The sequence below is a fragment of the Balaenoptera physalus genome, assembly GCF_965194825.1.
Source record: "Balaenoptera physalus genome assembly, chromosome: 2".
Classification (NCBI taxonomy): domain Eukaryota; kingdom Metazoa; phylum Chordata; class Mammalia; order Artiodactyla; family Balaenopteridae; genus Balaenoptera; species Balaenoptera physalus.
The window spans coordinates 116,575,964-116,597,958 of NC_138883.1; the positions used below are offsets into that span (position 1 = coordinate 116,575,964).

At 46.5% G+C, this 21,995-nt stretch overlaps 1 protein-coding gene across 1 annotated transcript in view; it reads right to left on the minus strand.

Annotated features, from left to right (window-relative positions):
* Nucleotides 1–8,870: 8,870 nt before the first annotated feature.
* Nucleotides 8,871–21,995, minus strand: part of HEXA (hexosaminidase subunit alpha) — a 39,526-nt gene continuing 26,401 nt past the window's right edge. The window contains exons 2-14 of the mRNA XM_082444053.1: nucleotides 20,902–20,994; nucleotides 18,454–18,519; nucleotides 16,788–16,834; nucleotides 16,165–16,275; nucleotides 15,193–15,294; nucleotides 14,572–14,704; nucleotides 13,465–13,645; nucleotides 12,437–12,523; nucleotides 12,107–12,179; nucleotides 11,267–11,450; nucleotides 11,009–11,099; nucleotides 10,204–10,308; nucleotides 8,871–9,113 (exon numbers count right to left, since the gene is read on the minus strand). Coding sequence (XP_082300179.1) covers nucleotides 9,050–9,113; nucleotides 10,204–10,308; nucleotides 11,009–11,099; nucleotides 11,267–11,450; nucleotides 12,107–12,179; nucleotides 12,437–12,523; nucleotides 13,465–13,645; nucleotides 14,572–14,704; nucleotides 15,193–15,294; nucleotides 16,165–16,275; nucleotides 16,788–16,834; nucleotides 18,454–18,519; nucleotides 20,902–20,994 — 1,337 coding nt within the window. The 3' untranslated portion in view covers nucleotides 8,871–9,049. The remainder of the gene's footprint in view (nucleotides 9,114–10,203; nucleotides 10,309–11,008; nucleotides 11,100–11,266; nucleotides 11,451–12,106; nucleotides 12,180–12,436; nucleotides 12,524–13,464; nucleotides 13,646–14,571; nucleotides 14,705–15,192; nucleotides 15,295–16,164; nucleotides 16,276–16,787; nucleotides 16,835–18,453; nucleotides 18,520–20,901; nucleotides 20,995–21,995) is intronic.

Genomic DNA, 21,995 nt, shown 5'->3' on the forward strand with positions numbered 1-21,995 from the left:
GTCCCAGACGTCTCTTAGGCTGTCTTCATTTCTTTTCATTCTTTTTTCTTTATTCTGTTCCATGGTAGTGAATTCCACCATTCTGTCTTCCAGGTTACTTATCCGTTCTTGTGCCTCACTTATCCTGCTACTGATTCCTTCTAGTGATTTTTCATTTCAGTTATTGTATGGTTCATCTCTGTTTATTCTTTAATTCTTCTAGGTGTTTTTTTTTAAATTCCTCTAGGTCTTTGTTAAACATTTCTTGCATCTTCTCAATCTTTGCCTCCATTCTTTTCCCGAGGTCCTGGATCATCTTCACTATCATTATTCTGAATTCTTTTTCTGGAAGGTTGCCTATCTCCACTTCATTTAGTTGTTTTTCTGGGGTTTTATCTTGTTCTTTCATCTGGTACAAAGTCCTCTGACTTTTCATTTTGTCTGTCTTTCTGTGAATGTGGTTTTGCTTCCACAGGCTGCAGAATTGTAGTTCTTCTAGTTTCTGCTGTCTGCCCTCTGTTGGATGAGGCTATCCCATTTCTTTATTTTTATGCCAATATCACACTGCCTTGGTTACTATAGCTTTACCATAATTCTTGAAATCAGTTAGTGTTGGACCTCCAAGTTTTGTTCTTTTTCAGTGTTGTTTTGGCTATCCTAGGACCTCTGCATTTCCATATAAATTTTAGAATCAATTTGTCAATTTCTTAAAAAAAAAAAAAAGCCTGCTGAGATTTTTCCTGGGATTGTATTGAGTCTGTAGATCAATTTGGAAGAGAACTGACATCTTAACAAAACTGAGATTTCTGCCCCTTGAACAAAGTATATGTTTACATTTATTTAGACTTTTACTTTCTCTCAAAATATTTTTTGTTTATGTCTTTCACATCTTTTGTCAAGGTTCAAAATTTTGATATTATTATAAATTGTATCCTTTTTTTTTTTTGCTGCACAATGCGGCTTGTGGGTTCTTAGTTCCCTGACCAAGGATTGAGCCTGGGCCCTTGGCAGTGAGAATGCAGAGTCCTAACCATTGGACTGCCAGGGAATTCCCACATATGCTGTATTATTAATTTATGCAAATGTCTAAAGTACACAACCTCAGTAAGCAGTACCAAAGTTAAATTCATAAAACTCAGAAAACTAGGACATGTGATTCTCCTCCAGTACAATCTGAATATGAGGTGAAAATGGAAATCCTTGCTTTGTTCCCACTATGGCAACTCTATTTTCAGTTTTTTAAGGGACTTCTGTACTGTTTTCTGTAGTGACTGTACCAATTTACATTCCCACCAACAGTGTAGGAGGGTTCCCTTTTCTCTACACCCTCTCCAGCATTTGTTATTTGTAGACATTTTAATGATGGCCATTGTGACTGGTGTGAGGTGATACCTGATTTTAGTTTTGATTTGCATTTCTCTAATAATTAGTGATGTTGAGCAGCTTTTCATGTGCCTACTGGCCATCTGTATGTCTTCTTTAGAGAAATGTCTATTTAGGTCTTTTGCCCATTTTTTGATTGGGTTGTCTTTTTAAATTTTATTTATTTATTTTTGGCTGTGTTGAGTCTTCGTTGCTGTGCGCAGGCTTTCTCTAGTTGTGGAGAGCAGGGGCTACTCTTCGTTGCAGTGCACGGGCTTCTCATTGTCGTGGCTTCTCTTGTCGCGGAGCACGGGCTCTAGGCGCGCAGGCTTCAGTAGTTGTGGCATGTGGGCTCAGTAGTTGTGGCTTGCAGGCTCTAGAGCTCAGGTTCAGTAGTTGTGGCGCATGGGCTTAGTTGCTCCAAAGCAAGTAGGATCTTCCCGGGCCAGGGCTCGAACCCGTGTCCCTTGCATTGGCAGGCAGATTCTTAATGACTGCGCCACCAGGGAAGCCCGGGTTGTTTGTCTTTTTTGTTATTGAGTTGTATGAGCTGTTTGTACAATATATTTTGGAAATAAGCCTTTGCTGGTCACATCATTTGCAAATATTTTCTCCCATTTCGTAGGTTGTGTTTTCATTTTGTTTATGGTTTTCTTTGCTGTGCAAAAGCTTCTAAGTTTGATTAGGTCCCATTTGTTTATTTTTGCTTTTATATCTATTGCTTTAGGAGACTGACCTAAGGAAACATTGCTACGATTTATGTCAGAGAATGTTTTGCCTATTTTCTCTTCTAGTTTTATGGTGTCATGTCTTTTATTTACATCTTTAAGCCATTTTGAGTTTATTTTTGTGTATGGTGTGAGGGAGTGTTCTAACTTCATTTATTTACATGTGGCTTTCCAGCTTTCCCAACACCACTTGCTAAAGAGACTGTCTTTTCTGCATTGTATATTCTTGCCTACTCTGTCAAAGATTAATTGACCATAGGTGTGTGGGTTTATTTCTGGGCTCTCTATTCAGTTCCATTGATCTATATGTCTGTTTTTGTGCCAATACCACGTTGTTTTGATTGGTATTGTCTTTGTAGTATTGTCTGAAGTCTGGGAGGGTTATGCCTCCAGCTTTGTCCTTTTTCCTCAGGATTGCTTTGGCAATTCTGGATCTTTTATGGGCCATATCAATTTTAGGATTATTTGTTCTAGTCATGCATAATTTGATGGGGATTACGTTAAATCTGTAGATTGCTTTGGGTAGTATGTGTAATGTCCCTTTTTTTCCCCTTGACAATTTTCCTTGAAGTTGGCTCTATCTGAAATATAGCTATGCCAGCTTTCTTTTGATTAGTGTAACATGAAACATCTTTCTCCATCCCTTTACTTGTAATCCCTCTGTGTCTTTATGTTTAAAGTGAGTTTCTTGTAGACATGTAGTTGGGTCTTGCTTTTTTATCCACTCTGACAATCTCTGTCTTTCAGTTGTTTTATTGAGACCATTCATGTTTAAAGTGATTATTGATAAAGTTGGATTATTATCTAACATATTTGTTACTCTTTTCCACTTGTTGCCCTTGTTTGTTGTTTCCATTTTTGTCTTCTACTCTTTCTCTGCCTTTTATGGTTTTAATTGAGCATTTTTAATGATTCCATCTTCTTTCCTTTCTTACCATATCAGTTATACTTCTTTTTTCACTTTAGTGGTTGCCCTAAGGTTTGTAAAATACATTTACAACTTATCCAAGTCCACTTTCAAATAACACTGTACTGCTTCATGAGTAGTACAAGAGCCTTATAATAGAGTATTCCCAATTTCCCCCTCCCATCCTTCACAACATTGTTGTCATTTATTTCACTTATCCATAAGGTATCATAATCAATAACATTGTTGTTACTATTTTGAACAAACTGTTATTCATTAGATTAAGAATAAAAATAAAATTTGGTTTTAATTGGAATCCCAATGAATCTACAGATCATTTTAAAATCTTTACAATATTGGGTGATCTCATTTTTGAACATGTTACATATCTATATTTGGGTCTTCTTTCCAAAGACATCTGGGTGTTTTTGAAAATTTTAATAATTTACTCTATAAAGTTCTTATATGTCTTTCATTAGATTTATTCCTAGGATCATATAATTGTTGACTCTTGTTACATGAGGCATGAAGTTACATGAGGCAATGTTATTTTTTATTTGTTCATTTATTTTTGCTTAAGCCAATTTGAGTTGTTTCCCTGCAACTAAAGGAGTCTTGACTAATACAGGTAGCGTCAGGAAATGATGATGGAGAGCTCAAGAGACACATCATCTTGAAGTTGGAGACTAACATACCCTGCTAAGTGAATTAGACAAGGGGGCAATGTGGAAAAATTAAAAGCAGGAAATTGACATAACCTGACTTGCAGCTTAAAAAGATGACTTGAGGCAGGTGCATCAGGATCCTCTTCCAAGTTCAGGGTAGATGTTATGTGCCTATAAAAAGATGGTGGCAGTGCAGATGGAGGGGAGTAAATGGCTCTAAGATTTACTGATACAGAGTGGGCGTGACTTGGTGACAGATTAGAAGGCAATTGTGACAGATAGGGAGCAATTAAAGATGATTCCCAGATTTTGGCTCAAATGAGTGGCAGAATAGTGGTAAAGGAGTAGAGTAGGGAGCTATGAAGAAAGGTGATGAATTCTGTCTGGCACATGAGCTTCGGGTGAAATGAAGTGGATGAGTTTGGGGCTCAGAGGATATAGATATAGATATAGATATATACATATAGTTAAAGATTTGGTTGTATGTAAACGAGATCACTGAGAAGAAAGTATAGAAGAGGAAAGAGGGTTTTAAGAGACCCTTAAAAACATGATTGGTCATGGGATGGGAGTTTGCTGGAAGAGTCAGTGATGCAGGTTGAGAAACAATCATGAAAGATGTAGGAGAAAACTCAGGGAAGGATGGTGTCAAAGAAGTCTGGGAAGAAAGAATATCAAAGGAGTGATCAAAATCTCAAAACACAAGGAAAGGTCAAGTAATGTTTTCATTATTATTGAGAAATGTCCCTTGACTCGGCAACATGTACGTTATTGTTGGCCTCAGTGAGAGCAACCTTCATGAGGACTGAATGAGAAGTGGAGAAATGGAGCCAAACTTGCAGTTGGTTCAGGAAACCTGACAGAGAAAAAGCAGGCTGGACAGTTTTTGTTTAAAGACAAGGGAGATGGGGCTTCCCTGGTGGCGCAGTGGTTAAGAACCTGCCTGCCAATACAGGGGGACACGGGTTCGATCCCTGGTCCGGGAAGATCCCACATGCCGCGGAGCAACTAAGCCCGTGCGCCACAACTACTGAGCCTGTGCTCTAGAGCCTGCAAGCCACAACTACTGAGCCTGTGTGCCGCAACTACTGACGCCCACGTGCCTAGAGCCTGTGCTCTGCAACAAGAGAAGCCACCACAATGAGAAGCCTGCGCACCGCAACCAAGAGTAGCCCCCTCTTGCCACAACTAGAGAAAGCCTGTGCGCAGCAACGAAGACCCAACGCAGCCAAAAAAAATTAAAATTAAAATTAAAAAAATAAAATAAAATAAAAATAAAGACAAGGGAGATTGTGCACGTGTGTGTGCTGAAAGGAACCATTTGTAAGGAAGAGTTTGAAAAGTGGGAGGAAATTGAGTCCAGACATAGTTGAGTACCCAGCTTTATCTGTGTGTCTGTCTGTCTGAACGTGGAGCTCAAGAGCAGGAAGATGTCTGGTTCAGTTTGGGGCTGTGGCTGATGGCGGGGCGCAGGACAGGCTAGAATTAACTAGGTGAGCTCGGATCCATAGTCCCTGAGCACAAATCCCGACTCTGCCTAGCTATCTAACCATGAACAAATCATTTAAACTGTCCATGTCTGTTTCCTTATCTGTCAGGTGAGGATAATATTGATACCTACCTCACTGGTTGGGATGAGGATTAAATAAACTAACATCCAATCGAGTGCTTATAACAGCACCTGACACAGCAAGCACATAAAAATGACAAAGCAGGGACCTCCCTGGTGGTCCAGTGGGTAAGACTCCCAATGCGCTCCCAATGCAGGGGGCCCGGGTTCGATCCCTGGTCCGGGAACTAGATCCCGCATGCATGCCACAACTAAGAGTCGGCATGCCACAACTAAAAGATCCCGCGTGCCACAACGAAGACCGGGCATAGCCTAAATAAATAAATAAATAAATAAATATATATATATATATATATATTTTTAAATGACAAAGCATTTTTGTTCCCCTGGATGGATTTCCCCAAATATCTTCACTCAAATTTCTGATTTATGTGAGTATAGACAAACATTTGCATAGTTTTCTCTGAATATTTTCTTCTTAATATCTTCTTTCATAATAAATAATTATCCAGATGCCCCCAACATCCTCTCTTAAGTCCAGCAGCACATCAGCACAGCACAGATGTCCCTCTTCCCATGTCTGCCTGCCAGCTGCTCTGTCTATACACACACACACACACACCCCTTTTCTGAGTGGCTTCCCAAAACATCCCTTCCTAATTTGCTATGAAGTGAGCCATAAAGAACTTATTAACAATGAAGAAAAATCATAGCTAAGTATCAGATATTCCAGAGGAAGTAAGATTTGAAATAAAAGCTAGAAAGTGGTTATTTTGAGAAGCAAGAGAATGGAACTGGGAAGGGGGACATATATAATGTTTCATCTCTTAAAAAGAAAACAAATCTGAAGCAAATACAACTACTGAGATGTGATAAAGCTGAGTGGTGGTTACACTGTGTGTATTATTTTATTCTCTACAGTCTTCTGTTTGAAACATTTGAAATCATTAAATCAAAGTTTTTACTTTGGCAGGGAAGACCTAACATGGATGTGGTTAGAATATGGTTATGACTGTGAAGATAAGCAAGGTTCATGGACATTTCCATTTTTTAAAACCTCACTGAAAAATGCAGGAAAATACACACACACACACACACACACACACACACACACACACACAAACACAGGGCTACTTCAAAAAGGATTTTAAAAAACAACTGTGAAGATTTATATATAGTTAGAGTGAACAGTATCAAAAAAAAATCAACAAGTAAATGTTTCACTGAAGGTAGTTAATATGTATTTATATTATTTATATATTTATTAACGGTATAAAGGGACACTGATTTTCAAACTTTCAGTGTTTATTTATAAAGGAAAAAATACAGAATGATTTTAAGACAAAGACAATTCCTACTTATTTTCTTTCTTAGTGGAAAAAAAAAGCACATGATACACAATTGTCACAGCCTGCACTGATTAATCTTATAAATGATATTGACAAAAACTATAAAAATCTAAGCTTTAGAGTGCTAGCAATGTTGCCACTAGGCATGTACATCTACATTGATATCAGTTAAATTCAATCTATATCATAGAATCCTTTTTTCACCTTTCCCTTGGAGAGCCAAGTATCATTTGGCTTTCCTCACCCCTTGCTGTGTCCCCCATCACTAGTGCTATGGAGCACCTGTGCTCCCAAGTCCTCTGCTATCCTATCCCTATGCTAATCCACGGAGGTGCACCTCAAAACATCAGGTTTCCAAGAAGGGAGGGGTACCTGGCTCACTGCCTCAACTCCTACCAAGGAGGTGAATGTCCTCCCGGCCTCCATTCACTCCTTTACTTATATTCCCATTAGGGCTGCTTTGCATCCTTAGGAGATTCAGAGGAGAGCAGGGGCAAACCCTTTGTGCCCAAAGATAACTAGAGCCAGGAAATCAGTCCAGGCACTTCCCCGCCCCCTGGTGGTGAACAGAGAACACAAGCAGGCCAGAGGAGCCCGGCCCAGCGCAGGGTGGGACAGGTTAAGGGAGATGAGGTGGGGAAGCAGTGATTCTGTGCATTGGAACCGGCTGGGCGGTTGCTACGGGCACTGTCTCTGACCTGTCAGCAGTTCAAGGTCTGATGATGACCTTCAGGTAAATGCTGTCATGATCAGTGGGCCCAGAGATGCAGTGGTGGAGGCTGGGGATCAGCATATCCCACCACTTGATCAGGCCACACTGATTTTTTTAATTGTAAAAATAACAACATTAAAGAAAATGTTTACGAGACGAGTAAGAAATCATAGACCTTTACTGCTTTAATACAAGTGTTTTCATGGTCTCTTCCTTCATTGACTTGAGACTTACAATTTAGTGTCTGATCTTTTTATTTAACATTATCCCAAACAATAGCATTATTCCAGTTATGATCAGGAAGGAAGCAGGGGCACTTGAAGTATAGCAGCATTTCTGCAGGGTCCTTGCCTGGGACTACCCCAAAGGCTTCTCCGGGTAATAGAGAGTAAGGGTGCTGCTTTGGTGGGGACAGATAGTAGAGCCTTAACTCGTGTCTCTCCAGGCCAGAGCCCTGGGCTCGGCTTATCTGGGCTGTGTGAATACCCTTTCCCTAGAGGATTCTGCAGGTAGAAGGTGCCCAACCTGCCCCTATGGTAACAGTGCAAGAAGGCCAGGCTGGTGTACGTCCAACCAAGTCCCCAAAGGGGACTTGATCAAGGGACTGAAGGATGCTATTTAAGGACCAAATTTTACTGAGATCCCTTCTCAGGCCTACCTTCCCCAAGTTTCTGTATCCACTAGATTGGAAACTTTCTGAAAGAAATGCCTGGGACCTCTCCTTTGTCCTTCCAGACTAGGACCAGGTAAAAGAAAAAAAATGGTCAAAGAAATCCTCATCTAAAACAGCTGCTGTCCACTACTGCCCAGCCTCTGGGCTGCACTGTCACTTGTGAACATGAAACCACTAGGGGGCAGTATGGATCCACGATGAGCCATTTCCTCCTAAGGAAAACTGGTCAACTTACGCAGACACTCTTCCAGAGCCACATGCCCACCTCTTGGTCCTCCAGAGGCTTCCCTCTCATGGTCTCAGCTGTGCCATCAATTCTCTGAGAAGATGCTATTGGACTGAAAATGGGTGGGAGGAGGGGTGGAAGTTGCTGCCATTTTGGGGAGTTGAGCAGGGCCTCTGGGGACTAAGTTCTTCAAATTCTTGGCACCTACCACAGTGCCAAGACCATAGTATGTGTTCAATATTTAATAATGTTTGCATGCAATTGAAGTAACAAGAAACCCAAAGCAGAAGAAAAGCTCTAGGGGAGGGAAGTTTGTGAGTATGCATGGGGGAGGGGCTATTCTGTGACCAGGTTGGGGCTGGAGCCCCTGCGGCTTCCCAGAACTTCTTTGGTCCCCTATGGTGTCTTCTGTATACAGAAGCCTTGGAGGGCTAAGTGATGAGTCTAAGGATGGGGTATGTGTCTGGACTATGTGTGGGGTTGGAGAGGCATCATAACTCAGGCAGAGCAGGACAGCACAAAGGCTACGGGTTTCATTCCCAGCCCTCAACTTATAAGATCCCTCCAGGGGCAGATACTGAGCCCAACCTGGCTGGGCCCTGCTGAGCCCTATCACCCTCAGGGGCAGAAGGCCAGTTCTGGCAGCTCCCTTACCCTAGGGCCACTCACATTTTTTTTCACACAGGTAATCCACATTCATTATAGAAAAACGCCACATCACTCTTTATTGGACACCAGTACCAACACCAGCCCCCTTGTCTCCAGGCACACAGGAACGTGGGCAAGGGGCCCCGTCCCCCGGGTGGGGTACAGTGGAAGCCTGGCCCCGCTACCGCTCTCCTAGGGCCAGCACCCTCTTCGGTGCCTGGGGTACTTGCTCAGGTTTGTTCAAACTCCACGTCACAGTAGCCTACGCTGAGGGGCTGGGCCTGGACACCCCGCCTGCGAGAGGATGTAAAGAAACAGGGCGAGATGAGCCCCTCGGAAGTGGGTCGGTCTTGGGCCCCAGCAACATCTTCTTCACCACAACCAATGGTGTCCCCTTCCCCCAGTTCAGTGGATTTCAAACTGCCACTAGACACCAAAATTCCTTGGGGGGGGGGTCTCACTTCCAGAGATTCTTGCTTGTGGTGGGGAAGTGTGTTGGCAAGAATCTGCAATCTGAACAGGTGCCCAGGTGATTTTGATACAGGGACATCCCAGAACCTTGAGTAATACCTCCGTATTTCTAACTTGCCTGTTTCTGTGCCCCAGCCCCAAATAACTCAGTCCCTTTAGAAAACAGGTGGATGCCTAAGGGGTGCCCAGTGCTCCTGGCCCACTGAGCCCCCATTAATGGCCCTAAAACTCTGTAAATGTGGCGGGTGGGTGGGGGGAACCGAGGCACTGTCCAGCCCATGCACAGGGTGTGGACATGAAATCCCATCCTTAGGTCTCAGCCTCACAAGTTCCAGGACCGGACCAATCTCCTTAGGGTACCTCTAGGCATGCCTCCTTTATTACCCAAATAAGTTATGTGCTCAGAGATGGTAATGAACTAGCTCAAAGTCGCCCGGTAGATTACAGACAGTTGAGGCTTAGTCCCCACCGTGCTTGGCTCTCAGCCTGGGACTCCCCTCTCTACTAGGCTGTTTCCCCTAGGGCCTCAAGACCTAGTAAGTGAATGAATCAGGGAAATGACCATCTTACGCAGGCCCATCCTAACAGGGGCACGGGTGTCATGAGAATCCATAAAAGCATGGCCATGGCTACGAGCGCAGACTCTGAAGTCAGCCTGGTTCATATCCTGGTTCTGGGCAACTTTGGGCAAGTTACTTAACTGCTCTGTGCCTCAGCTGCCTACCTCTGAAATGGGGATAAAACTACATCCCCCTTACAGGGTTATGGTAAAGATTCAATGAAGCAATGCTGGCAGAGGGCCGAGCGCAGGGCTTGCCACACACAGTACGCCCCTGCAAGTGTTAGCTATTATCAGTATTCCTCTCCTGTCAGTCGGGGTCCTCAGCCCCCAACCTGCCCATGGCCTGCGTACCTCAGCAGCTCGCAGCGGAAGTGTGCCAAACGTTTATAGGCAAAGTCCAGGTCGGTCACCGTCTTGTTGCTCCACAGCCTCTCGGCAACAGCCCCTGCTCTAGGCCTGCAGGAAAGGGGACACGCACCAGGCTGGGCCCTGGATTCCTGCCAAGGGTGCTGGACACCCACAGCCTCTTGTTTAGGCACCCTGGACTAGCTCGGGGCCAAGGGACGTGATCGACACCTTAATCAGAGTGACAGCCGGCTGGAGGGCTCACAGGGACTTCTAGGGCCCAGCTTCATCTTCAGTAAAACGGGGATCGTGATCCCGTCTCCTCCTCCCCCAAACACATGGGAACCAGAGTACGTCTCAAAGGCATCGTGAACAGTCACTGACAGTGGCCGCAGCAGCTGTTCTCAAAATGTAAACTCTACACACCCAACCAGACCTGGTGAGGGGCTGCAGCCTCTGAGGAGACAGCATAGAGGAGGAGTCTTATCACAGGGCCATGCACTTCAGGGTTGGATCCTGAGCAGGCCATCCCGAAAGCAACATTCTTTCAACGTGCTCTCCAGGACTCCTTATCTCTAGCTGTGACATGGGGACAACAGTCTCCATCCGACACACCTAATGGGCTGGAGGAGCAAATATGCAAGTCAGGCGGGAGGTGACTTACATACAAACAGGGGCAACACTGCGATGCCCCTTCTCTCCCAGGCCTGAAAGGAGGGTGCTTGGCTCGGGGAGGCTGGACGGGATTGAGCCTGTGAGGGAGAACCCACGCCCACAGGCCCAACCCTCCACGTCCCCAGGAAGCCCTTACCAGAGCCTGGGGACCAGGTTGGTGCTGTCCACATACTCTCCCCACATACAGGCCTCTCCGCCGATCACCAGAGCCTTCTGTTCAGGGCTACCTGAGGGAAAACAAGCAACCACAGGCCTCTACCACCTTCCCAACGTGGCCCTCTCCTCAGATAGGTCGTTTCGTCTCTTGACCTGCAATGTCCAGCCCAGACTCTCCTGCCTCCCGCCCTGTACCCCACTCAGCCGCCTTTGGCAGCAAGGAGAGCGCCCTGTTTACCTTCAAATGCCAGTGGCTCCACCATGTAGATCTTCTTCCAGTCAGGGCCATAAGTTATGTGGTTCAGGTACCAGGGGGCAGAGAGCAGGGCCCGGAAGCCGGCACTGGTGACCAGTTCCATCTCCTTCATGTACCTTACAGGCATCTCTTCTCGCCATACCTGGATGACTGTGTCTGGCTGAACCTGTCACGAAAGGTCAAAGGGCAGTAGGAGATTCCCGGGCCACATTGTTATGCAAGCAACCCAGGCCAAGGGGTGTGTTCTCCCTCTGCTCCCCAGCAGCAAAGCATTTCTCTGTGACTGCTAACCACTGAGCTTCTAGCCCAGTGCAGAGGCCGATGGCCCCACAGGCCCTAGGAGAGCTCCCTGCTGCCTCTCCCCCAGTCCTTCTGCAGCTTCCTGTCTACACTGAGATAGTAACACCAGCTGTGAGCTAAGGGAGACAAGCAGTGGGGACCAGGAGACTCATCAGGAGCTACCATGTCCAAGCATCTCCAGATGCTTCTGAGGACGGGACGAGGTTCCTGCAGAGCCCCTGACGTGGCAGGAAGCTGGGATCTTACTGCTCAACAATGAAGGAGGAGGTAGCCCTGCTCGCAGACCTGGAAGATCCTAGTCTATGACACAGGCAGGAAAACCCAACCCATCATGCCAGTCTCAGGAAGCCCAAGTGACCTAGCAGCAGAAATAACTCATCAGTTCATAGGGAGGGAAGACAGATGGAGGCTCTGACACCCACACCCAGGGCTCAGACCTCTGTACCCACCCAGGAGCAGGGAAGGGATGGGAGACCAGGGGGAGGCACCGAGGGTGGCCCCTTCTCTCTGCCCCTGGCTCACCTTTACTTTATTATCAAACACCTCCTGCCACACCACGTAGCCCTTGCCGTAGGCAGAGACGATGTCCAGCAGCCTAGAGAGTAAAGAGAATGTCTGCTCGGTTCAGACAGGCTCTGTGCTACAGGTGCCAATGCCCTGCGGACTGAGCCTGGTTAGGGGCCCATTCCTGACTGACCAGTTGGGAATCGACCACTCCAACGAAAGGACATGACAAAGGACCCCTTCAGGGGCCCAGAGAGTGGTCCAGCAGGTCCTGGTCCTGCTATGGAAAGAGAGGCCTCCACAGGAGTTGACCCCCAGGGACCCTGCCCACCCTCCTTCTTTCCTCACGTCTGGATGTAGAAGGACTCCAGCTTCTTGAAGTCCTCACCAAAGCCTTTCTTCTTCATAAAGGCCTGGATATCTGGGTTGGACTTCCTGAATCCCAAAAGAAAATGAAGATTAATTCTTTTGACATCCTCAAAGCCCAGAGCTTGGGGATGTGTCACCTGGCCTCCCACAACTCCTTCTTTTCACCTGAAAAAACAATCGACTGAGGATCTCAAGAGGCCGCAAATTTGGGAGGTGCGGCTAAACAAAGCTAAATGAAGAGGGCCACTGACATAGGCTGAGAAAGGCCGAGTCTGGATCTGAAGAGCTTCAAGTTCACCCTCAAAGAGAACACATATCAATCTCTCCGGGCTATGACACGTGGCTCTGAGGTCTTGGCTTGGGGCTCTGGCACACTGGATTCTGGCTTCTGTCTCTTACCTCCCACACCCTGGGCATAGTCTGCTTTTCCCTTAATATTTATTCTTTATTCCAGTTGGATACAAGCATTGCTGTCTGTCACCCACTGCAGCTCCCTTACCCAACAAGGTCTACATTTTGTTTTTTCCCTCCTCCACTCTTTCCTCAGATCCAGCGCTAGTGCCCACTTCGCCAAGAAGCCCCTGAGCCTCTTTTGAGCTAAGCAGATCTGAGGGTTGGAAGCTTACAATATAATACTAACTAGACACTGTCATATATTAGCCTCGAATTCATATGTGTCCTGCCTCTTCAACCAGACTATTTTAAGCTGTCAAAAGCAGGGATTGTTTTTCTCTATCCTGATTTTCCCAAGACAATTCTGTGCCCAGAGCTGGTTTTTCTGTAAATATCTCAAGGCTATGACAAGAGGAAAGGAGAGTGTCACATTCACAGCCTTGCCAAAATCAGGCAGGGCCTCTCTGTAGGTGGAGAGAGAAAAGGCCGAAGACCTGAGCCATCAGGATGGAGACAGATGAGGAACACCTGAGACAGGTAGCTTCTCACGGGCTAACCTCTACTCTGAGTAGGCAGTTCATCAGGCCAGGATGGGAAGGTCACAGGGCTCATACCAGCAGGTGAAATCAACCTCATCTCCTCCAAGGTGAAGATAAAAATCTGGGAAGACAGAGCTGATCTCCAAGAAGAAGGTGCTCATGAACTCATAGGTATTGTTGAGAGCGGGATTCACTGGCCCAAAGGTGCCAGAAGGGTGAGACCCAGAGTAGCAAGGAGTTAATAATCCAGGGACACCTAAGGCAATAGAGAACCTCACACTAGTGTCACAAATACACAGACCCCACATACAGTCATATACATGGTGATAATCATGTTCACAGACATTACATGCACCCAGATAGGAACACTCAGGCATTCACAGATACTGGTAATTGTGAGCATTTAGTGACAATCAAAGAAATACAAATATGTCCACAATCATACACAGACAACTGTCACACACACACTCCTGCCTTGACACACTCTTCCAGCAGCGGTCACCCTTGCTCCCAAAGTCTGCCCTCACGTAGCCTATGGGCAGAAAAGCAGAGAGCTTGATCCAGCAAAACTGGCAAAATCTTTCTTCCACTCTAGGGCACAACAGCCTACAAGGGCATCATGAGGCAAGGACGCCTGAGAAGAATTTGCCCTTTTTTTTTTTGGCTGCATTGGGTCTTTGTTGCTGTGCACAGGCTTTCCTTAGTTGCAGAGAGCAGGGGCTACTCTTCGTTGCGGTGCATGGGCCTCTCATTACGGTGGCTTCTCTTGCTGCAGAGCACAGGCTCTAGGTGCACGGGCTTCAGTAGTTGTGGCTCACAGGCTCAGTAGTTGTGGCTCACGGGCTCTAGGGCACAGGCTCAGTAGTTGTGGCGCACAGGCTTAGTTGCTCCGCGGCATGTGGGATCTTCCTGGACCAGGGCTCGAACCCGTGTCCCCTGCATTGGCAGGTGGATTCTTAACCACTGCGCCACCAGGGAAGTCCCTGCCCATATTTTAACAGTAAGAAGCGGCCTCCTTCGCCCAAAGTAAATTCTGCCTATCTAAATTCCCAGTGGAAAAAGTTGATGGAAAACATTCTTCCAGAGACCAAGGCTGAGGCATGCTACATCCAAGAGCCAATATCCTAAAGTCCCACTGAGGGGAATCAGTAGACTCCCTCCAACTCCAGACATTATTCTTACCTGGTCCCCATGACAGAGTGTGGCCAGGAGTGTCGAACTCTGCCAACACACGGATACCCCGAAGCCGCGCATATTCAATCACCTCTTTCACATCCTGTGCTGTGTAAATGTGGGTGGCAGGGTTGTAGGACCCCTGAAAGGCACAAAACACCATTCAGGATCTCATTTCCTGAAGGCTAGCAGAGGAAAGGATACTCAAAATGCCTTCTGGACCCCCTGGATATCAGAAAATCTACCAACAGCCCTTTGGTATCAGGGGTTGTCTTCAAGGAACTTTATCATAATTTTCCACAAGCTATCACATCTACTGTCTTTTCTCAGTGACGTGATGCCAGTGAGATGAATAAGGTAGTTATTATGCCCAGCTAACCAAATACAGATAAATAAAAAGAAGATGGGACCAGGAGAGATTCTCTCCTGAAGGTCACAGAGCAAATTAATGGTGTAGCTTGGACTTGAACTCAGGTCTCCTGACTCCAAATCCAGTGCCCGCCCCCTATATGTCAGTGTGTCCCTAAAACTGGCTGGTTAGGAGGAGAGCTGGTGTCCTTGCCAGCAGGGCGCCACAGCCAGGTTCAGACTTCAAGCCATCAACTTGGTCTGGGCGAAATCAAGGCATACCTTTTTGGTGAGGTCTGGAAAAGTGAAGCTCTCATATGGGAAGGAAGAGTCATCGACCAGATGCCAGTGGAACACGTTGAATTTATTGTACGCCATGACATCCTGTAGGTCAGAGCACGCACTGTTAACTCAGCACAACTTCTCCAGCTTCAGCCCCAAGCTGGCAGGCTGCTCCACACACTTTAACAGGCTCGACCTGCCCAGCTTCCTGCTAAGTGTTCACAGGTTCTCCCTATCAAACCTTCCCATCGGGTTGTGCCTGGCGTGGAGGGAAGAGGGAAGACCCTGCACACCCAAAGAGGGCTGACAGAAGTCGTATCTCCTCTTTGGGGGATGAGTTACGGTCACATCGAGAGGAGGGCTGCAGCTCTGTGGTACCCTGGGGTCTTCAGAAAGCCCCACAATACCCTGAAAACTAATATTTCCTCCTGCCATTTGTTTTGGGTTGTCTGACTAGTGTTTATCCAAACTGTGAGGTCTGTTGTGAATTTAGTAGCTCCATAATCCATAAATCTCAGATGCCAAAACTGGTGCATGTGTCCACTTCTTTGGTTCCATCAGGAGAGCAAAGGAAAAGTTAGACACGTGAGCTAGATCGGCAACTGTCAGGTAAGACTGCCCATCAAATTCGAGACAGTTAGGAACATCCCCAGCTAAGGATTTTGAACATCTCTTTCCTATGACTTTGTACTAACTAAAGTTAGCTCTGCTCAGTCAAAGAAGTCAATTCCCCAAACCACTTCCTGCATCGCTGGAGATAGCCTGGACATTGGTCCTCAGTAGTGGGGTAGGTTTAAATCACTCTTGTTATTTTTTTGAATCTTGGAGCAGGTCATCTTTTACATTTTTCCTGGGAGCTCATAAAGTTATGCACATTCTCTCTGTAACTCTTTAAGAATATGGCACCTGATCTCTCTGTTGTCCCATTACCCCAGAACCCTGAGGGAAAAGAAGGTCTTAAGGCCAGGGTACCAGAGTGTCCAGGATGCTAGCCAGTGGCAGGTAATGGCGAGACGTATCCAACAACAAGCCCCGGTGAGGGAAGCGGGGGAAGTCCTCAATCTCCGTCTTGTTGATATAGAACTGTGTGGACCAAACACTGAACATGTTAAGATTCAAAGGAAATTCACCAGTGGGGTGGAGGGGGATGAGAAAAGTCTTCCAAGATCCCTGAAAAGCCAACCTGTGACTGTTCTGCAGGGTAACTGTCTCCACAAACACCGCACACCTCTACCTCAATGACCATAAGCAGGTACTTGTCCAGAGAGCAACTGTCCCGTGCCCGCCAAATACAGCTGTCCCACGTACCACTCAGCCCACACATTCCAGAATTTCACTGACTGTTAATATTTTCTTCAAAGCAGTGTGGTCTCAAGGTCATTACTAAACAATGACCCAGGGGAACTAAATTATACCCCAACTGGCAAAATCTACCAAACCAGTTTCCACCCATATCTCCTTGAATACTCTTTTTTGGGGACATCTCAAGCCACCAGGACTCTGTTTAAGGCAAAATAAGATATTTCCAGGACTCTCAACATTGGGAGCAAACCCCAGAGATTTAAAAGGAGCCCTTTTTGAGGGCCCACACTCACCGTGCCCTCAGGAGATCTCTGAACAAGCTGGCTAAAAGTCTCCAGACCTGCAGGGAAGTAGAGAGGCAGATGTAAAGACTTAGGGAGGTGGGTAAAGAGTTGGAACCATTTGGAAGGTTCCCATGTGGCACAGCACAGTGCTTGGGCACACAGTGAGAGGGGATCTAGTGTAGGCTTGATGGTTCTCAACAGTTACAAAAAGGGGATAGTAGGAAGCCAGTATCTATTTTTACTCTGTATTTTATTTTGGGAGATGGCAGCGTAAGGGGTTTTTGTGCCCCTCCTAGCAATACACTGACCCACATGCCTCTTATCTATACTTCCTAAACCTTGAATTTACAAAGATATTAAGAGAGGCCAAGATGTGTGCCCATGAGGACAGACGCAGGGACAAGCCAGCTCACAAGGAGTTAAAGCTTTCCATGGATAATACCCATCATGAGCTAAGGGAGCTGAGAAAAAGGGGCCCCCAATCTGCTGCCCCTTCACTTCTTCCAGACTGAATTGTGAGAATGTGATCATTGACTTGAGTTTCATAAACTCAACGAGATCATAAACTTGTGGGTCCACAGCTGGACTTAGAAGACAAAGAAGCCTCTACTTTTCCTCTTCAGAGCCTGAGAAGAGAACCAGCTATAGGGAGCTGAGGTGTGGCAGGCAGCAACTGCCCCAGAAGACTGGACACAGACTCCTAGATTCCAGCAAAGCCCAAGGGCAGGCATGCTCAGTCCAGAGCACTAGATGTTCTCAACAGCTGGGGCCTCACTTCTGAAAATCCAGCAGAAGCCCTGTGAAGGATTCCCAGAATCCTAAATTTTCAGAATTTAAGAATCTGTGAGACTTTCATGGTCACTCAGTAGCTCATTTGAGGCAGACTTCCAGTGTACCATCTGGGCTTCTCTCCAGTCTGACTCTGACGCCTAGCACTCGGGGTCCCAGATCTCCTCTACCTTAACCTGCATAGTTGTTAACACCCACACAACAGCTACAAGAGGTAGAAAGGGGAGTTGGCATGCTGTTTCTCCAAAACACAGGGGAGGGGAGGAGGAGCTAGAGAACAAAGACAAACCAAAACAAGGTTTGGAGTTCAGTGAGAATTTCTCCCTTCATTCACCAGCAGACCTTTTACCAAAAGTGGTAGAGTTGTTTGGCTAAGTCTGTATCCAGGGACCGAGTACCTTTTCAGTAAGCCAAGAAGAAGGGCAGGGGGGCCTATCACCCGTTAGCTAGCAAAGTCCTCATTTTCTCCCCAAATAATAGAGTTCTACATATTTTACCACTCTTTACCTCTTTTTTGACATTTATCTATTCCTTTTGATCTAGTTTTAAAAGAATCTTTCCAATCATGTGTCTGAAACGAGAGCTGAACAAGCAGTGCTTGTGGCAGAGTGGGCCCCTCTCCCCAGCTGCCTGCCCCCTGCTTCCCCAGAGCACCTGCCCAGGGTAGTGGCTGCCCCTGCACAGGCTGGCACCTGTCAACTTCTGGAGACAGCTGTAAGGAGAATACTCCCTTCAGGGAGCTGGGGAAATACTCCAACTGGTCCATAACGCAAGCTTCCTAAGGTGGGGGTGTTCGCTGGGCCCCCAGTCCTGCCCCCTACCCCACCAGTGCCGACCTTCCCACATCATCCTTCTCCCTCTCCCAGCGTCAGCCCCATCTTGTTACCTCGGAGGGCGCCCCAGACAGTCTCTGAAAGGAGGAAACACTGCTCATCATTTACGGTCAGGGTGTCTGAAATAACAGAAATGACCCCATTTGGTTAAGGATTTCTACCCTCAGATTACAATCACATGTTCTGTGCAAATCCTTGGATTAGAAAATAACAACAACAGTATGGAGGTTCCTTAAAAAACTAAAAATAGGGCTTCCCTGGTGGCGCAGTGGTTGAGAGTCTGCCTGCCAATGCAGGGGACACGGGTTCGAGCCCTGGTCTGGGAAGATCCCACATGCCACGTAGCAACTGGGCCCGTGAGCCACAATTACTGAGCCTGCGTGTCTGGAGCCTGTGCTCCGCAATAAGAGAGGCCACGATAGTGAGAGGCCCGCGCACTGCGATGAAGAGTGGCCCCCGCTTGCCGCAACTAGAGAAAGCCCTTGCACAGAAACGAAGACCCAACACAGCCATAAATAAATAGCATTCCCTTTAAAAAAAAAAAAAAAACAACCAAAAAAAACCCAATATAAATTTATTAAAAAAAAAAAAAAAAACTAAAAATAGAATTACCATATGACCCAGCAATCCCACTACTGGCCATATACCTAGAGAAAACCATAATTCAAAAAGACCCATGCACCCCAATGTTCATTGCAGCACTATTTACAATGGCCAGGACATGGAAGCAACATAAATGTCCACTGACAGACGAATGGATAAAGAAGATGTGGTATATATATACTATGGAATATTACTCAGCCATAAAAAGAACGAAATTGGGTCATTTGTAGAGACATGAATGGACCTAGAGACTGTCATACAGAGTGAAGTAAGTCAGAAAGAGAAGAACAGATATCGTATATTAACGCATATATGTGGAACTAGAAAAATGGTACAGATGAACCGGTTTGCAAGGCAGAAACAGAGACACAGATGTAGAGAACAAACGTATGGACACCAAGGGGGAAAGCAGGGAGGGGGGGTGGTGGTGGTGGGATGAATTGGGAGATTGGGATTGACATATATACACTAATATGTATAAAATAGATGAATAAGAACCTGCTGTATAAAAAAATAAAATAAAATTCAAAAAAAGAAAAAAAGAGGGCTTCCCTGGTGGCGCACTGGTTGGGAGTCTGCCTGCCAGTGCAGGGGACACGGGTTTGAGCCCTGGTCTGGGAGGATCCCACATGCCGCGGAGCAGCTAGGCCCGTGAGCCACAATTACTGAGCCTGCGTGTCTGGAGCTGGTGCTCCGCAACAAGAGAGGCCGCGATAGTGTGAGGCCTGTGCACCGCAATGAAGAGTGGCCCCCGCTTGCTGCAACTGGAGAAAGCCCTTGCACAGAAACGAAGACCCAACACAGCCATAAATAAATAAATAAATAAATAAATAAATAAACAAAAAAAAGAAAAAAGAAAAAAAGATAAGCTGTCACCCATGTGGATTTTTCCCTGTTATATATGGATAGTTCTCTTTCATTTAGGAATAAAAATGCAATATATTATAAAACAAAAAATAACAACAAGGGACTTCCCTGGTGGTCCAGTGGTTAAGATTCCACACTTCCACTGCAGGGGGTGCAGGTCTGATCCCTGGTTGGGGAACTAAGATCCCATATGCCGCATGGCGTGGCCAAAAAAAAAAAGACAACAAAAGATAACATTTTTTTTTTCTTTCAAAGAGGAGGCGTTCCCTGAGCAAGCAAGGCTGCACTCAGGCCTGGGGCCAGAGCGGGAGGGTGGTCACCCAGTGGCTCCGAGCCCCTGGAAGACAGTGTGTGAGGAGAGGCAGACTGGTACAGATTCCTCTACAAAGCACCACCCACCCTGTGGGTCAGTTTCCCCACCGGAAACATAATTCCTGCCAGGCTTTAGCTCCAAGTATGAAGGGGAGAGGGATGCTTGGAGGGGTAAGTCCAGGTTACGACGTTCCCAGAGCCTTTGAAATCACCCTCCTGTCCCTTTGTCACCAAGCTTCAGCTACTCCATCAGGAATGTAAGGAAGGAGCCAAGACCTGAATGTTCACTTTGCAGACTGAGACGTCCCCAAATGCCGCTGCTCAGGGAAGACGGGTGGCAGCCACAGAACCAACGCCTTGACTTCATCTCGGTTCAAATGGCCAAAAACTCCTTGTCTTCCCAGGGTAGGGTCTCTTAGAGAAAATCAGCAAAGTGTACAAGTTCCTAAAATGCCAGTGGGATTATATGCAGTCCAGAAGACACGTGTCCTGTGGGACTCAGTGAATAGCCAGTGTGATGTTCACAGCCAACTGTCAGATGCTGGTTAGACTGCACAGGAAAAATTCACCTTTGACGGCTCTGGGCACTTGGTGAGCCCTGGTGCCCACACTCATGAAGGGCTCCAGGCGTAGCAGCCGCAACTTAGGCCAGGCCTTCCGGAGTTACAGCTCCAGACAAGTGCTTTCTCTTCTCGAACAGGGAACAAGGTGGTACTTACAATTCTCCACAGACTCCAAAGAAGGAAACTGGTCACATCCAGGAGTGACGACAAGGATAACCAACGAATTCTTCTCTGACGTATGCTGTTTTCCTGCAACGACAGGATGAACTCAGTGAGGCTGACCTGCCACAAGAAACAACAGGCAAAACTAAGGCCCTACAGAAGGGTTGCTGGCTCTGGTCCCTTCGGCTTGTGTGCTTGTGGTAAGGGAGAGGGGATGGATCTGCCCTTGGCATTGCCTAGTCATCTGTTCAACTTGGTCACTTCGGTCGTGCTCCACTCTCCCCAGTAACCCGCCTGGTTTGTGTATGACTGACCTGGCAGCAGCTCTCGGTAACCGGGCTCTCTGTTTCTGACTTGTAGAGGCCAAGCACATGACTCCAAGACCTCAACAACTGCTTCTGAACTAAAGGTGGCTCTAGAGTACTGCTAGTCAAAGCGTGGTCTACAGATTAGCTGCTGATGTGCAAACGGTGTTACTGGCGGGTCACCAGATAGGAAGCTTATATGACTCCAGAATGTGAGGCAACTATGTCAGAGCAAACACACTGTTTAGGTCTAACAATTTTTCATAACAAGGTTTTCTTGTTGAAGGGAACAGTTTTATGTTCTGGTGCGTATGCTTCTCATCTCATTGCAGACTGGCACTTGAAGTAGCACTGCTCTGGAAGGCTCTAGATGAAAGCTTCCAACTTTGTAAAAGCTCAGGAGCTAAAGTGACCAGATGAAGCAGATGATAGGAGGATCGTCTATGCAAAGGAGGCCTGAGATGACCTAGTGGGCGCTCCAGCAAAGGTACGTGGCCACCAGCCCATCCCGCTTCCTTCCTTCCTCTTCCCAAACAGGTTCTCTGTCCAAGGCAGACTTCTTCCCAACAGTGGAAAGCCACCCAGTAGGAGACAACATACTATCTAATATAGTTCAACAGATCCCAGTCTACGCAGAAAACAAAAAAAAAAGCCAAAATCAAAACACTAATGTACTGTCTCTTCCCACCCTCCCACTGGTTCTTCTCCATGACCTTCAGGGTGGTTCTGATTGTACCGCTCCAAGCCTGAACCTCAGTGAACTCCCACTCTCTATTCTTTTTC